The 15,665-nt window shown below is 52.7% G+C and overlaps 1 protein-coding gene across 3 annotated transcripts in view; it reads right to left on the bottom strand.

The window, feature by feature from the left end:
* Nucleotides 1–15,665, bottom strand: part of wge (BAH domain and coiled-coil containing protein winged eye) — a 91,906-nt gene that overhangs the window by 19,959 nt on the left and 56,282 nt on the right. For 2 of the 3 annotated variants that reach the window (XM_025296546.1, XM_011153955.3), the window contains 9 exons: nt 13,431–15,511; nt 12,621–12,918; nt 11,022–11,231; nt 10,578–10,907; nt 10,015–10,365; nt 9,303–9,531; nt 8,847–9,225; nt 6,118–7,576; nt 10–4,898 (listed from right to left, as the gene is read on the bottom strand). In XM_025296546.1, the coding sequence (XP_025152331.1) occupies nt 4,692–4,898; nt 6,118–7,576; nt 8,847–9,225; nt 9,303–9,531; nt 10,015–10,365; nt 10,578–10,907; nt 11,022–11,231; nt 12,621–12,918; nt 13,431–15,511 (5,544 nt within the window). In that variant the 3' untranslated portion in view covers nt 10–4,691. The remainder of the gene's footprint in view (nt 1–9; nt 4,899–6,117; nt 7,577–8,846; nt 9,226–9,302; nt 9,532–10,014; nt 10,366–10,577; nt 10,908–11,021; nt 11,232–12,620; nt 12,919–13,430; nt 15,512–15,665) is intronic. The other variant, XM_019844974.2, reaches the window with a different exon arrangement.

The raw sequence follows: 15,665 nt of genomic DNA, 5'->3' as shown, positions 1-15,665 counted from the left end.
CATCGTCACCTTATCATCATCATCATCATCATCATCAGTGTCGTCACTGTAATTATAATCATAATCACCAGCATCATTAGCATCATTACGATCGCAATCGTCGTCGTCGTCGTCGTCGTCGTCGTCGTCGTCGTCGTCGTCGTCGTCGTCAGCATTCGTCGCGCGCATTTATTGTGTCCTCGGTTTTGTACCTTCGCCATGCTACCAGAGAGTCCGCCGACTCCGTCGCATCCGTCGAAATCCGCATGCCGAGTCCGCCGCGTAATATTTTCGCAGCGCGCGCATTGATCGTGCGCGCTAATTGATCGGCTAATTGATCAATACGCCGTATACGTCGTTACGGTACAGCGGCGCACGATCGGAAAAAGTTGTCCGCGCCTAAGCGACGCGGAGATTCGAGAGAAATGCCACGCCACCACTCTCCCTCTCTCTCTCTCTTCCTCTGCTACCGTCCTCGAGGGCTTCGATCGAGTCGGACCGCTTCGGGCAGCCGATATTCGCCACACCGTTGCTCTTCCAGCAGTCGCTACTCAGGAACCTCGTCCTGAGGATTCTTCTCCCCGCGGATCGATCGGTCGTCATTACAGTTCGGAAAAGGAAACACAATAGCGCTCGGTATTCCGCTCGCGCGACAAGTCACTCCCACGGAGGGAGCGGAAGAGCAGCCTCGAAGCTACGGGGAGGGGGGGGCCCGGCTCGATCGAAGGCCGGAGTGCCGGCGCCGGAGAAGGTGGCCGAGGAACTCCGCTCGAGGCGCCGCGCCGTGTCGCGACCGCCTCTCTCACTCGTGCTCTCTCCGCGCTGACTCGCTCGTGTTCTCCAGCGCGGGGTTAATCTCGGAAATAACTGGCAAGCGCGCAAGTGGAGAATGGCAGGCAGCAGCAATTATGGCGACACAAAGACCGAGCGCGCGGGAGCTGCTCGTTATGTTTCCGCCTCGAACTATCCGAACGCGCGCAGCGCGCGCATTCGAACAATTCGCCCGGAGCCTCCCCTGGCTCCCGCCCCGCCCCGCCGCGCCGGTCCTTTATGCGCGCACACTCACGCTCTCGCGGGCTGCAGGAGCCTGCGTGAGCGCGGGGTGCTGGCGGGTGGTGAACGCGCGCGTGCGGATGGAACCGGCGCGGTCGTTGGGGACGAGAAGGACGAGAATGAGGGGAAGAAAAGAAGGGGCGGCTGCTGAGGAAGGAAAGAACAAGCGATCTCTTCGAGCTAATTCGAGGGGTTTGCCGCGCGCGGCTGGACGCGAAAGAATCAGCCGGCAGTCCTCAGGCTCTTCTCGCGTCTTCGTGAACGGTGCGCGTGCGCGATCGTGATCGCAGCCGGCCGGTTTGGACAATGTTCTAGGATTCTTCTGGGACTTGTAACGACCTCGCGATTTCGCTGTCGTGCACGATTCTTCGGCCGGAACGCGGGATGAGAACGAGAGATGAGCGTTGAAGCTCCTGCGCTCCTTCGCCGCGAGCGGAGAAGTGAGGCTGAAGATTGTTGCGTGCTATTTTCCGGGGGAAGAGACGCTCGCGCGTGGAGAAAAAAGTGTTTCGACGGATGAGCGAATTTTTCGGTGAGTCGGCAAGTGCGATCTAACAGGCCTGGCTTCCATTTGAGTTAATCATTCAGACTGTAGTCTGATTAATCAGACTGAAATTTGAAGCGGAATTTCTCCGTCCATGTTGCACCGGAAGATTGCTCATCGTTCGGCCAAACGTATTCCTCTTCCATGCATGAAAGAATATTTGAGGAGCACTCTTGTCGAATGAAACTCAATCAACAGCCGTTAAGTGACCGTGATGTAAGTTTGATCGTAACGGAAAGATCGCGCATGCGCATGACCACTTATTAGTCGTCTCTTAATTACTAACTGACTGTGCATGCCGAACGGCATGCGCGAATCTTCAGCGCGTCATTTCTCGCCCCTCGCGGCCGCTAGCCAACATGGCCGCGGCGGCGAGCAGCCATGAAGGCAGGAGTCTTCAAGGTCGTACGGGACATGTCCGCGGGAAGATGGCGACGTTCTCGGGATTTGCCCGATGGGAGAATTCGCCCCCCGGTGATTGGCGGAATATGAATTCTCCCTCACATGGCTTAACGGACGCGCGGTGAAAATTCACCCGGGGTGAAAACTGCCCCGCGCGATTTCGCCGCGCGGTATCGCGATTCTTTCGCTAAAAGGAGAAAGATGACGCGCGCGTTTCTACTCCGTCTCGCATCGAGAAAACGCCCGTCCGAGAGTGTCGCCGCGGGAAACGAAGCGTCGGGGGCGGGGGGGGGCGGAGGAGGGGAACGAGTCAACGAATTGATGCTCGAGCTTAACGAAGCGATGCCCGAGTTAACGAATTAATGTCCGAAGTAACGAAATAATTAATTAACATCCAAGATACCGAATCAATGCCGGGGTTAACGAATTAATGCGAACGAAGTAACAAATTAATAATGCGTTTGCGCTAAAACGGACGCAACGAAACAAGCAAAACAGCACGAGGAAGCGTGTCTTAAGTACCCTAAGTACATTTTTCTCTCTCTCTCTCTCTCGCACACGCGCACACTCACACATCCACACACACGCACAGACACACACACACACACACACGTCGACCTGTGTTCTTAGGCCCGAGGCTTGCGTCAAATTGTTTAAGCTCTAATTCTGACGAATCGACATCGACGTCGCGCGTCACGTCGCGTCGGCCGAGTCCGTCCTCTCGTCGTCTTCTCGCCGCGTGCGCTTCGATGACGAGCGAGCTCGCGGTCGGTCGCGGCTGTCACCTCCCGACGCGCCGTGAAATTCTTGGCCGTCCCGGCGATACCTCGTTAAGCTCCATCGAAAAAAAAAACGTCCCGCCGCGTTTCCCCGCGAATATTAGTTCGACGGTGTTAATACGTTCGCTTCCGCCGCGCGCGTGCGCGCCCGCCCGCCCGTCTCGTTATTTAAATAATTGATTTTCTCGCGAGCGCTAATGGAATTAGAAGATGTTCGTCGCTCGTTACATCCGCGATAGTCCGTGGTAGCGGCCGCGTCGCGAGGTATGCAAATATCTCTATTACATAAACGCGCGGAAGTATCGATTAACGCGGGGGTAAAACCGCGCGGCTAAGTGAACGCCGTCGTCGTCGCGAGGATGAGGATCCGGCAAAGTCCTCGGAGCGCGCGAATCTCCGTCGACGTCGGTCGCGCTCGGGCGTCGTCGTCGTCGTCGTCTTCGTCTCGTTCTAATAAAGCTAACGTTATCGTTTATCGACTGCGTGTACGTTAATAATAGTTAGAAAATGGATTATCCGAACATGAAAATAGTATACTCTCTCCCTCTCCCTTTCTCTTTCTCTTTCTCTCTTGCTCGCTCGCTCGCTCTTTTCGCTCTTCTCTGCGTTTTGTTTGTCATCGCGCGAACATTGAAACATCACTACAATCAGGCCATTAACTTACTTAAGACTTAAGCTGTATAAACTCGAGCCCCAGCGCTTTTGCGATGCGACTCGTCGCGCAACGAGACGCGCACGTGCATGCGTGTATACGTGTATACGTGTGTGCGTTGTGTAGTCGAATATTAGACACACACTAAGGAAGTCCTATTTACAACGTATGTACAGCAGATATTAATCTTATCGCGATCACTTCCTCGTTTAATGCCACTTGGTGTGATTATTGCATCGTTCCATTTCTCTCTCTCTCTCTCTCTCTCTCTCTCTCTCTCTCTCTCTTTATCTCTCTCTCCCTCTCTCTTTCTTGTTCTGCCCCTCTTTTACTCATCGTCTATCTCTTCTCTGTCCTACGCGCGAATCGTAAGCGTAATTAGAATCTGGAAATTGGAACGATAATCGGACCGGGGGGAGGGGGGAGAATTTTGTAAACAAGGCACAAGTATTGCCTGTTGTCGAGGTCGAAAAGTTGCAGGCTACGAAGTTTGTTAATCCACTACGCCGCTTTCTCGAACTTGTCGCGTGCTTTTAGCGATATACACACACATACACACACGTGTATGTACATGTGTGCACATGTATGTATATATATATACACACCCACACACACACACACACACATATATATATATATATGATACAAGTGAAGTATATATACTCTATATCTTTGTTACATTAATCCCGCCGATCTGGAATATTTGGTCACTTCTCGCACACGGTATCGCGAAAAGGGACACTCGATCCAATGCCAACATCGTACGTACGTAAAAAGTGTACAATGTGCGGTAAAATGATGCGTCAATGTCAATCGGTGAAAAGTGTAGGGCGTGTTCCCGAGCCTGTGCAGGGTGAGAGTCTCTAATTGTACGGAGACGCGCGACCGCGCGCGATAAAAGCGCGCGCCGTCCTCGAGCTCGGACCGGCGCTTCAGCAAGCGTCACGCGAATGAAGTAATGCTTGTGCCTTGTGGATCTCCGATTACTGCGATCTAGCAATCTCGCAATAGAGACACGTGAAACGCGCGAGAGAGAGTGGCTCGTCGCGCCGTTACACGCTGCTCTCGTCTCGTAAGCTTCAAAATGCAAGCGCGACATGTCGCCTACGTGTCCCTACAGCATAAGCCTCGAGACTGATCTTCCTCCGGAAGACGTATGAAGAACGTTGTACCCGCCGCTCTTGGGGGAGCGGCGGTTGTCACGTTGTCGAAATTTCGCAGAATTGTTGGCTGACCACGATTAAGTCACTCCGGTTAACCTAATCGTCAGCTTAAGCTTTTCTCAGACAACCCCGGGCTTCGGACTGGTCAGGCATGTCGTGGGGTCGTACGATCCGGCCAGATAGTAGACATCCTTGTTCTCGTAGACGGTTTGATCCGGCTCCTTGCCTAGCCTCTTGATGTAGTCCTCGAGCGGCAGGACCTCGCACTTGTGGGAGATCGTTTGCACGTCGTTCTCGTCCAGGTGGTTCGACTCGAACAAGCCACCCTGCATAAGACGATGACCATTTTGTTTACTCGAGTTTGAGCTGAAGCGTGCATTTCCCAAAAGTTTTTGGTCAGCTTCTGATTGAACCGATCGGGTGGGATTATAATCGGCAAATCGATGGGGTCATATTGGAATACTTTCGCAATAATGATTTAACGTGTAGATCTTTTTAACGACAGATTACAGCTTACAGATCTGTTTGTTGAAGTCAGAGTCATGTATCGGTCTGTATATTGATCGAGTCATATTAGTTGAAAAGTCCTTCAATTTGTCATCTTGAAGTGATTAAAGAAAGAGAAATAAGAAATCCGTCTGATCAATCGTTGAGTCATATTACATTCTCATTAAGGACGGTGGCGTTTGAATAGCAACGCGGGCTTTGAAGTTAAAAGTGATTCAGCCAAGACCCAAACCCGTTTTAGCCGAGGCCCGAACCCGCTGCAACATTTATTTGCAATACCGCTAGATGGAACTAGATGGTCATTGGCTAATTTCTACCCGCCGCTTTTATTTAGGACTAATCAGTAAGTAATTAGACTTCTATTTTCGAATGGCATACGATATAACGAGCCAGCTTCCCGTTTCTCTTTCAAACTGGTGATTCAACTGGTAAGACAGTTTTTATTTTCTAAACGATACGGCTCAAGTATAGGTTAAAGGACCATTTCAATTTGAAGTAATATTACTCAATTAGTAATATTGCTCAATTAAAATGAAATATTAAGAATGTGATTATTCGTTGGTAAAAGAAGAAATTGGCTTCGCGATTCATCAATCGCTCATCTCTGCTCAAGGAAAGATGTACGTTTGGACAAGCCAGAAGTAGAATAATACGTAACCTTATCTTGGAGAAAATATAAAAATCGAAAACGCATAAATCCTCCTTTGTTTAAAACTATGCATCTCTCTTCAGCTGCTTTTTTAAATTCTGTTCAACCCCGTTCGAATCGAGTCATTACATTGACAATGTCCAAAAATCAACTTTAAATATTATGAAAAGCAGTTGAAGAGGAGCACGCTATTAAATAGGAAGGATAATTGATCAAAGGAAATTTAATATTTTAAAGGGAACCTCGCAAATATATCTTCCCTTTGTAACGTACATCTTTCTCCTCGAGCTCAAACACACACACACACACACACACAAAGATAACTTGCTAGTACCCTTCTCCCAACATCTGTCGCTAAAAGCATTACTTTAATAGAAAGAAAGAGTTACCGGATATTTGAGATTTTCCGGCGAGCCCTTCCTCTCCTCGGGGTGATAGTACCACTTGATCTTGACGATCATGTTGGCGTTGGAGGTCTCCCACATGGACATGATCTGACCGATGTAAGGTCTGTCGGCGCTGCTGGTCGACAAGAACACTGCGCTTTCGCCGACCTCGATCGTCTCGTCCCTACGACCAATCGCGCGGTGGAATTGTTTCTTGAACCTGCCCTTAGCCCCGACGCGTCTGTAGGAGTCGTCCGCCCAGCTCCATAGTTGTTTCTCGGGTAAGAACGGAGCCATCTTACTGCGGCTCTCGACGGACTTCTCGCGCGACAATTTCGTTTGTCTCTTCACTCGCTTCTGCTTCTTCCGCTTCTCGTAGGCGGGCTCCCACGATTCCGACGACTCCACGGTGGACGCCGGTTCCTCGGACTCTATGTCCGCGACCGGCTGCTCTTCGGGTTCCACCGCCTTCTGGGACGACTGTACTTCGACCGTTGCTCGCTGAGGTATAGCTGGTAGCTGTGACTGTGACACTGGTTGCTCCTCAGGTTGTTCCTCCTCCTCTTGGAGCGATTGTCCGTCGAACTGCTCGTCCATCTCGTGGAACGAAGATAGCTCCTCGGATTCCATCTCCTGGAAGGACTGTTTCTCAGACTCTACCTCCGTGGAGAATTCTCCGGTGCTCTTTTCCCCCGAGGACGATTGATCCAACGAGAACGATTGTTCTATACTCGTGTGAACCGAGGGCGTTCGTTCTATACTCATCTGCCCCGAGGACGATCGTTCTACACTCATTTGCCTCGAGGACGATCGGTCTGTACTCGTTTGTCCCGAGGACGATCGGTCTGTACTCGTTTGCCCCGAGGACGATCGGTCTGTACTCGTTTGCCCCGAGGACGATCGGTCTGTGCTCGTTTGCCCCGAGGACGATCGGTCTGTGCTCGTTTGCCCCGAGGACGATCGGTCTGTGCTCGTTTGCCCCGAGGACGATCGGTCTGTGCTCGTTTGCCCCGAGGACGATCGGTCTGTACTCGTTTGCCCCGAGGACGGTCGGTCCGTACTCGTTTGTCCCAAAGATGGCCGGCCTATACTCGTTTCCCCCAAGGACGGCCGGTCTGTACTCATTAGCCCCAAGGATGATCTCTCAATCAGAGTCTGCCGCATCGGGGACAACTGTTTCTCGCTCTCTGTGTACTTCTGCGACGATTGCTCCTCCGGCTCTTCGGTCATCTGCTCTTCGTCGCCTTCGTTCGGTTGCTCCTCGGTTTCCATGCTGTTGGACGACCGTCTGACGAACGCCATCTCCGTTGGCAGCAGGTCCTCGAGACTTATCACTTGGGGCAAGTTGCCGCGCACCACTTCGGACGACGTTCTCTCGCTGACGTAGTTCCCGGTAGTTGTACTCGCCAAGTCCTTGGCAGCCTCCTCCTCGCTCCTCTGCTCGGCCGAGCTGCTCTCCCCGCTGCCGACAGAAAGCCAAGACTGAGGTCGGTCGGTAGGACGTGCAGAAAATTGGAAAGTTTTAACGTTTAAGAGTAACTCGCTACGGTTACTCGTTACTCAGGGAGTCGTCGCGATGTTTGTTATTTTTCATCACAGGACTCTTTATCGTCGGTTCCGCATTTTCACGATACGCGCGTGGAGCAACGATCGTTAACTCGCTACCCGTTATCCGTAAAGAATAATTTCGCCTGCGTTGTTAATGAAAATGAGGTCCGCGTTATCAAGGTCCGTAAAGTCGAGTCTACGTTGTCCGGTAACAAAGTAACTTGTTGTGGCGATGACGATAACGATTCGCTGTAAATTTTCGTCAGCGGTCCGAGTTAACATTCAGCTGACCGTTCGTTGCCGCTGCCGCGTACCGTTCATTTCAGCCCGCGACTCTGCTCGAGCTTGAATCGTCAAAGATACGGCAAATATGAAAACGCGTACATGAACGTTGAACAAATAGACGATAAATAAATGCAATTCGCGATTCGCGTGCACGCGTTAGAGCTCGTGCCGTCGGCTCTCCGCCGGCTAATTTAATTTGTTACACGCAGCTGGTTACACTTTAATTTGCGATACTCAATTTGGGGTGGCGAGTGCAGCGGGGTGGTGGGGTGGGCTCGCGTTTAAATTTATCACACGCAGTCGATTGCGTCGTAATTTGTTCTACACGCTCTCTCTCTCTCTCTCTCTCTCTCTCTCTCTCTCTCTCTCTCTCTCTCTCTCTCTCTCTCTCTCTCTCTCTCTCTCTCTCTCTCTCTCTCTCTCTCTCTCTCTCTCTCTCTCTCTCTCTCTCTCTCTCTCTCTCTCTCTCTCTCTCTCTCTCCTCTCTCTCTCTCTCTCTCTCTCTCTCTCTCTCTCCTCTCTCTCTCTCTCTCTCTCTCTCTCTCTCTCTCTCTCTCTCTCTCTCTCTCTCTCTCTCTCTCTCTCTCTCTTCTCTCTCTCTCTTCTTTTTTTCTCTTCTCTCTCTTCTCTCTCTCTCTCTCTCTCTCTTTCTCTCTCTCTCGATAGTGCTTGCTTTTCAATTTGTTATGCGCGGTTAAGGAGGGCGGAAGGGGGAAGGGGCTAGACGTTTTGCGCGCAAATCAGGGACAGTGACTGCGTTCTTCGACCGCGTTGCGAAAATTCGCAAATTGCACCAATCGCAGTTTCTCAAATTTTACGACTGCGAGAATTGATCCCGCTAAATTTTCCCAGCCGATATGTCGTTCGAGGAAGAAGCGCGTGATGAAAGCGACACGAACCTCACGTAGCTCGCCTCGCTGTGGCTGCCGTGGTGCTTGTGCTTGTGCTTCCGGTGTTTCCTGTGTCTGTGCTTGCGGTGCTCCTCGGAGGACTTGTGCTTCCTGTGCTTCTTCTTGCCCTCCTCCAGCCTCTTGAGCTTCCTCTTCCTCTTCTTCGTGCGCTTCCTCTCGCGGTACGCGTCCAACACCTCCGCCTCGAGCTCGCTCGCTTTCTGCGGCTCGCTCATTTGCCGGTCAGAGTAGTAGGCCGCGGGGAAGGCCATGTCGCTCGACAAGGTCGCTCCGACCTGGTCGCTGGAGGCCGAGCGTAGCTTCTCGCCGGACGACGACCTCTGACGCCGTCGTTTGCCCAACGTGAGCAGCGGGTTCGGGTCGTATTCTGTGAACAAGGGTGTGATTTATCGCCGTGCGACTGTCAGAGGTAGATCTCTCGATAACGCGCGACTTGATACGTGCCTATGACGGGGTAACCGCCAGGCAGCAGCCGTATGTTGCTCAGGTCGATCCTGCCGCTGTCTCCGTCGTCGAATTCCACGCTTACGTACTTGTCGTCGTGGTCAGTGTTGGGTTCTATCGGCTCCACGGCGGTCCCCGGGTATAAGCATCTGTACTGCTCGCTCCAGTACGCGCACAGTCGCGTGCCGGGGCTCAGCTCCTTGGTCGAGCTCGGGAACACCTCTACGATCTGCGGGATCAGACGCGGTCCCGTGTGAGCCACAACATCCTTGCGCGCGTTCTTTCGCCTCTCGAGCTGAGTTAGCGGCGGACATGCACTCTCTTTCCGAGAGATGAAGACCTCGAGAGTCGTCTCCTCCGGAGGAGCCGTAACCTCGAAACTCGAATACCGGCAAGATTTCCAGAAAAACTCCCCCCCCCCAACTAATAGTAGTTATTGTTGTACGATACAAGTTGATTTAATTATTATCACGACGATGATGATAATTAAAATAAAAATAATTTCTACTCTCACTACTGCTAATTCACTAACATCTCCTCGGCATTTTTCGAAACTGCTTTCTAAATCTTTTGTATCCCCCGAGTGACGCATGTCCACCGCATCGACGATGAGAGCGGAAAGCAGATCAGGTGCAGCAAGGTGCGCCAGGCGCGCGCAATCGGCGTGTTTTCGAGTTGAGGGCGAGCGGGGTGGGGGAAGGGGGGTCTTTACCGTGTCCTTCAGGATCTGCTCGGTAGAGTAGAACTGCGGCTTGTTTCCGCGCTCGCCGTCTAACGTGATGGAGTAAACGTCGGGTGGCTGCACTGCGCTGAGTCTACCCGCGTAGAACAGGCCGCCTCTCATCTGAAGAACCCGCAGCTGGTCGGTGGCCAGATGCGTAGCCGTCAGTTTGCACGGATTCAGCGCCGTGTCTTCCAAGCAGCAGGTCTGGCAGTCGATCGTGATGCGTCGCTTCGATTTCTTCCTGTCATGATTGGTCGACGAGGACGCGCTGGACTTTCGCCTCTTCTTCTTCGACCTCTCGTGCCGGAGCTCCCTCTTCGACGACGAGTCCGCTAACGCCTGTCGAGACGTGCGCGAGGAATGTCATTTTTTGGCAGATGATAAAACAACAATCGACATAATGAATACGATAGTACTTATTACACGATTAGTCATTATCGAACAATCAATTATCGTCGTTATTGCGTCGATCTTTTTCCGTCGATCTCGCTGACAAAATACGTCGTCGCGAGAGCAATCGACGAGAATTCCAAGAAGCCGAGTCGAATCACCTGGATGGTTGTTCCTTCGACGACGGGCTCCTTAGGCAACGTCGTGTCCGTCTCGTCGTCCTCCCATTTCCTCAGCACCACCTCCGCCCTGAGTTTCGGCTTCACCTTCACGACGCTGTTCTTCTCGAGCTTGACCTCTTGGCTCAGCTTCGCCTTCTCCGCGATGATGGAGCTGATGACGCTCTTGTTGTGCAAGGGAGTCTGCTTGGCCGGCTTCGCCGCTTGCCTCGTGCGCGTTTTCGCGATCTTCTGCGCCTTGGACTGCGACTTGAGCGGTATCAGGCCGGACTTGAACGGCAACGGCGTGTAGCCGGTCTTGCTGATGTACTGCTGCGGGCGAGAGAGAGAGAGAGAACGGTCGCGTTGTGAGATCTCTCGCGTTCGAGACGGGGCAGGGCGACGGTAAACGAAAGGCAAAACAAGACCACGCGCCCGACCACTGACCTTCGTCTGCAGGTGTCTGTTCTTCGACGACAGCACGTAGCCCACCAGCGAGCTCTTGCTCTTGGGCTTCTTCGCGACGATCGTTTCCGTCAAGTGTCTCGTGCCGCCCGAGCTGCACATAAACTTCTTCGGCCGACCCACCTTCCTCTTCTTGGACGCGGAGCTCGAGCTCGCGATGGTAGGCGCCGGCGACGACGTCTCGTAGCCCAACTGGCGAAGAACAAGAACCGAAAATATCAGGCGGCGGGAGGTGGAAATGTCACAGGCGGGTCGAAAAATAACACTTGTCATATCGCTCATTACCGGCGCGGCGTCTCTCTCGGCTGTGTTTACACCGCGCGTCTTACGCTTCTTGTTTTGTTCCTCGTGTCTGCGCCTTTGTTGCGAGCGCGTTTTTTATTCGGTATAACGTTTATCGGCTCGGAAGCTCGCCGGCAAGCTCTACTTTCTTTCACCGACGCATTCGATATCGGACGACGCACCATATCAGCAGACACTCAGTTCCTGATGCATCTCGCGTGATTGTTGATGCCGCGCAACGAGAGCTGCAGCGGGCGACTTTGGATTCAAGCGCGGTCTTCTCGCGTTCGCGTCCGCAAAACGGACTTGCGTTACTTGTTACTTGTGGCCACGTAGGAAGAAACACTGTGCGACTCTGGTCTCTCTCGTGAGAGAGAGAGAGAGAGAGACCAGTGTCGACACGTTGACCGCCGACCGATAGTGGCCGGCGACCGACGCTGTGCTCTCTCATTAATTTACACAGAAAGCCCACCAGCTGCGTGTAACAGATTGAACGCGTGGCCAACAGGGAGCCATCGCAACGACTCTGAGGAAGAAGTGTGTCGCGATTCGCATTTATCTGCCGCGGCTCTGACGACTCAGACTCGAGCGTGTCGGAAGGATCGGTAAACTTCGGTAAACCAACGTGCTGACGAGCGCGCTTTATTGGGGCTCCCGGGTACTCGCCGCGGCCACCTTGACTTACGAGAGAAGAAGCGGGAAAATGCAGGTTCAAAATTCCTGCGAGGTACGGTTGGTGCAAAGGAGTATATTCAAAAAAGATGATACTCTCGTCATCAATTGAGCGCACTTGTGAAAAATTCCCTAGACCTTCCTCTCGCTCTAACAATCGATGATCGTAAAATCATGCGAGTCATCTCTCCGACCTGTCTCCTCTTCTCATGATTCTATCATCAATTTTAACTTGTATGTAACTTATCAATTGTCAGATCGAGAGGAAGGTGCCGGGAATATTTTATAGCTGACGCTTAGCTGATCGCAAGCGTCACTTCTTGGCTACGTTTCTTCATTTCGACGTAGAGACGGCCTCAACGACCTCAACATTTTTTGTACGACCAAGCCCTTGGAATCTTTTAACGGCACGCGATATTCATCTATCGATTATTTATCGATGACTCAAAGTAAAGTAAATAAATTTGTCACAAGGATGGCTTTCACGTCAGCGTCTTGAAAAGAATCCTATAGGACGTGATCAGAAAATCGGTGACCTTGCACTGAAGGTGAATTTTAAGCGTGCATTTTCCCGTCTTGCGACGTCGCAAGTCAAGATGGCCGTGGCGAGGAGAGCCGCCCACGTACCCTGCCCGTGATCTTGTCGTCGTCCTCCGGCTTGATGACCGAGGAGACCGTGACCGGCGAAGACGCCACCGGCGGCACCGACAGCGAGATGCTGGGTATGCTGTCCAAAAGCTTGATGTGGCTTCGGGGCTCGCCGAGCTTCACGAGGTTCACGTTGCACCTCGGCATGGCCAGCACGGCCGAGGCTAAGGGCGGGGGCGCGTCGTTGGGTGAGTTAGGTGGTGGCCTCGGCGGTGACATTTCCGGAGAATTGAAGATATCCAGCGCGGGCGGCGACGACAGTGCACCTTGCTCGGAACTGAAAGCACCGATAATCAAGCGGCTCAATCGTGAATGTCTCCCAATTAATGGACGGGTAATAATGAAAGCGAATTGATAAATTAATGAGTATACGTCTTAAGCTCAGCGCGCGAGGTCGAGCTGAAGCTATTTCGGGCTTTTTATTGTGTTACATGTTTCAAACTTGTGGAAAGATTGATTTATTCATGAGGTATCTCCTCAGGAAATGACAGTTTAGTTTTAGTTTTCTCGTCGATAGCTTGCTCTCGAACGAGTTAAACGAATTTCGACATTTATTTATCGACCATCAATTTGCAAGATGTCGACGAATGATTGCCTCAATTGTCGCCATTTGACATAAAGTAAATAAATTTAAAGTAAAACCGTTTATTACGTTAGCCTGTCGCAGTTGTCGCGAATTGGGATATTCACCTGAGAACGCGCGTGAAATTTTACACACCGTTCGTTACTCGTTATTAGCAACAATAATAACAATAATAATGATAATCAGTCAATTGGGTTCGCACTCACCTGGAGGAGTGGCTCTTCTTGCGCGGTCTGCCGGGACACTTCTTGTCCTCTTTCTTGGGAATCAGTTTGGACAGTTCCAGCTGCTTCTCCCTGTATTGCCTCTGCAAGCTGGCCATCTTCACCCTCATGTCCAGCTCCATGGCGTTCATGTTCGGCCAGTCGTTGTCGTTGTCGCCACGATTGTCCTTCCTGCCCGCGAACTTCTTCGCCTCCAGCTTGGCGCGTGTATTCTTGTAGTCCTTCTCTTCGCCAGACGCCCGTCTCTTGCTCTTCGCTTCGTTGTTGGTGCATAATTGCTCAGAAAGGCTGTTCTCCTCGAATACCTCGTCGTTCGCATCCTCCGGCGACTTGTCCTCTGCGACGTTCCTCTCGTCGTATCCTCGCGACCTCTCGCTGTCGCATGAGATCGCTTGAAGACCTTCGTCTTCCGGGTCAGGTTTGGTAGCGTAACAACTTTGCATGTCCCCGTGGAGAGGCCCCCTTATCGCACCGGAAGCTTCCTCCTCTTCCTCCTCTTCTTCCTCCTCTTCCTCCTCTTCTTCTTCGACGTCGTTATCAGTGTCCTCCGTTGCAAAGTTGACAACCTCTTGGGTATTCTCCTCCAGCTTCAAAAGAGCCTCTTCCTGCAGCCTGTCGGCTGCTCCGATCGTTCCGTTTGCCGCATCTTCCTCGTAGTAGCCCGAGGTTGATGTTCTTTTGTCAACTTCCTCCTTCTCCTCGTCCTTGTGATCGTCGAACTTGAATCGCTTGGAATGGTGGTCGTCGGTCTCAGGATACTTCCTCTTGCAGTCCTTCTCGAGGTGAGCGGCTCTGCCTAGATTCAGCAGCAGCCTGCCGGCGTGCGAGATCTCCTCCGAACTCTCTAAACTCAGCTTCTCGGATACCTCGTCGCTCACCTCCTCCATATTCTGTAACTTCTGTTCGGCGAGCGCGCAGAGCAGCACGAGCGGATTGTTGACTTTGTTGTTATTGTTGTTGCTATTATTGTTGTTGCTCTCGCTCTGCTGGCCCAGCGGCTTGCTCTTGACCGGCAGCTCGTCCACGCTCGCGTCCAGCTGCGGCTGTTTGAGCTGACCGATTCCCAGCTCCAGCTGCTCGATGCTGTTCGACAAGAGCTCGAGCCCGCTCACATCGACGGTCGGTTTTTGCTTGGTCACTCGGGACCTCGCCTCGGTAGGCGCGTCCTCGGAGACGTGGTCGGGCTTGCGAGTCGGGTGGTGCTGCTCTACGACCGTCATCTCGCAGCTCCAGATAGTCTTAGGCTTGATATGACCGGTCATATCGAAGAGGGTCTTCTCGCTCTTGACGAGCAGTCTCTTATCCGCGAGCGCCTTGATGTTGTTGTTACTGCTCCGGCTGTCGTTGTTGTTATCGCTGAGCAAGCACTCCTTGGATGAGTCGCACTTGCTGGCCAACGAGTGCTTGTCGTCCTCCATCTGAGGCGAATATCGTCCTGACCGGGCTTGAGGGCACTGGTCCGATGATATCTGCGAGGAGGACACCTCAGCGTCGACGGCCTCCAAGGAGCTCGCGCACGACCGCAGGATGTGCAGCTTCTTCGGGATCGTCTCCGAGTGCCTCCGCGACTTTACGTTGTCCGTCGACCGTTCCGCGGACTCGTCGGCCTTCAGAGTCGGCGGCGTGGCTTCCTGCAGAGCCGCCGCGTTCTTCTTCAGCTTCTCTACAACGTTCTCGATGCCCGGGTGAGACTTCTCCAGCGAGTGCCGCTTGGCCGCTTCCTGCGGCCGGAGTCTCTCGCTGGTGGACGTCGGCTCGCACTGGGACTCGTAGCAAACCTCGTAGCAGCTGTCGTCGGCCTCCTGCTTGATGACCACTTGCTCGTGCGCCTCTTGCTCGTCGCAGTCGATGTTGGGCATGTCGAAGGACTTGACCGTGATGTGAGGCCGAGCCTCGCCGACCGAGCAGGCGGCGACCCGGTTCTTGTCGCAGCTCTCGCAATTGGCGCTCGACGGCTCCGTCGAGTCGACGTTCGGCTTCTGCTCGTCGAAGATCCGCGGCTCCGCGCTCCTAGCCTGATTCGTTTGACGCTGGCCTTCGACGCTCTCCGGAATGTCCTTGATCTGAAAAGCGAGACGCAGATGACTCATGACAAGACAAGACGAGGCTAGGACGCCCTCCGAAGAGAGAGCCTGCTGCACTTTGAGTTGTCGTGAGAAGAACTTCTTCCCATTCTTCTTACGTCCACTCTTAGTAACTCTCTTTCTTTACGTTGAC

Source organism: Harpegnathos saltator, unplaced genomic scaffold (genome assembly GCF_003227715.2).
Source record: "Harpegnathos saltator strain DR-91 unplaced genomic scaffold, Hsal_v8.6 scaffold147, whole genome shotgun sequence".
Taxonomy (NCBI): domain Eukaryota; kingdom Metazoa; phylum Arthropoda; class Insecta; order Hymenoptera; family Formicidae; genus Harpegnathos; species Harpegnathos saltator.
The sequence above is the reverse complement of the archived record's forward strand: the minus strand, read 5'-3'. Positions and strand labels throughout refer to the sequence as shown.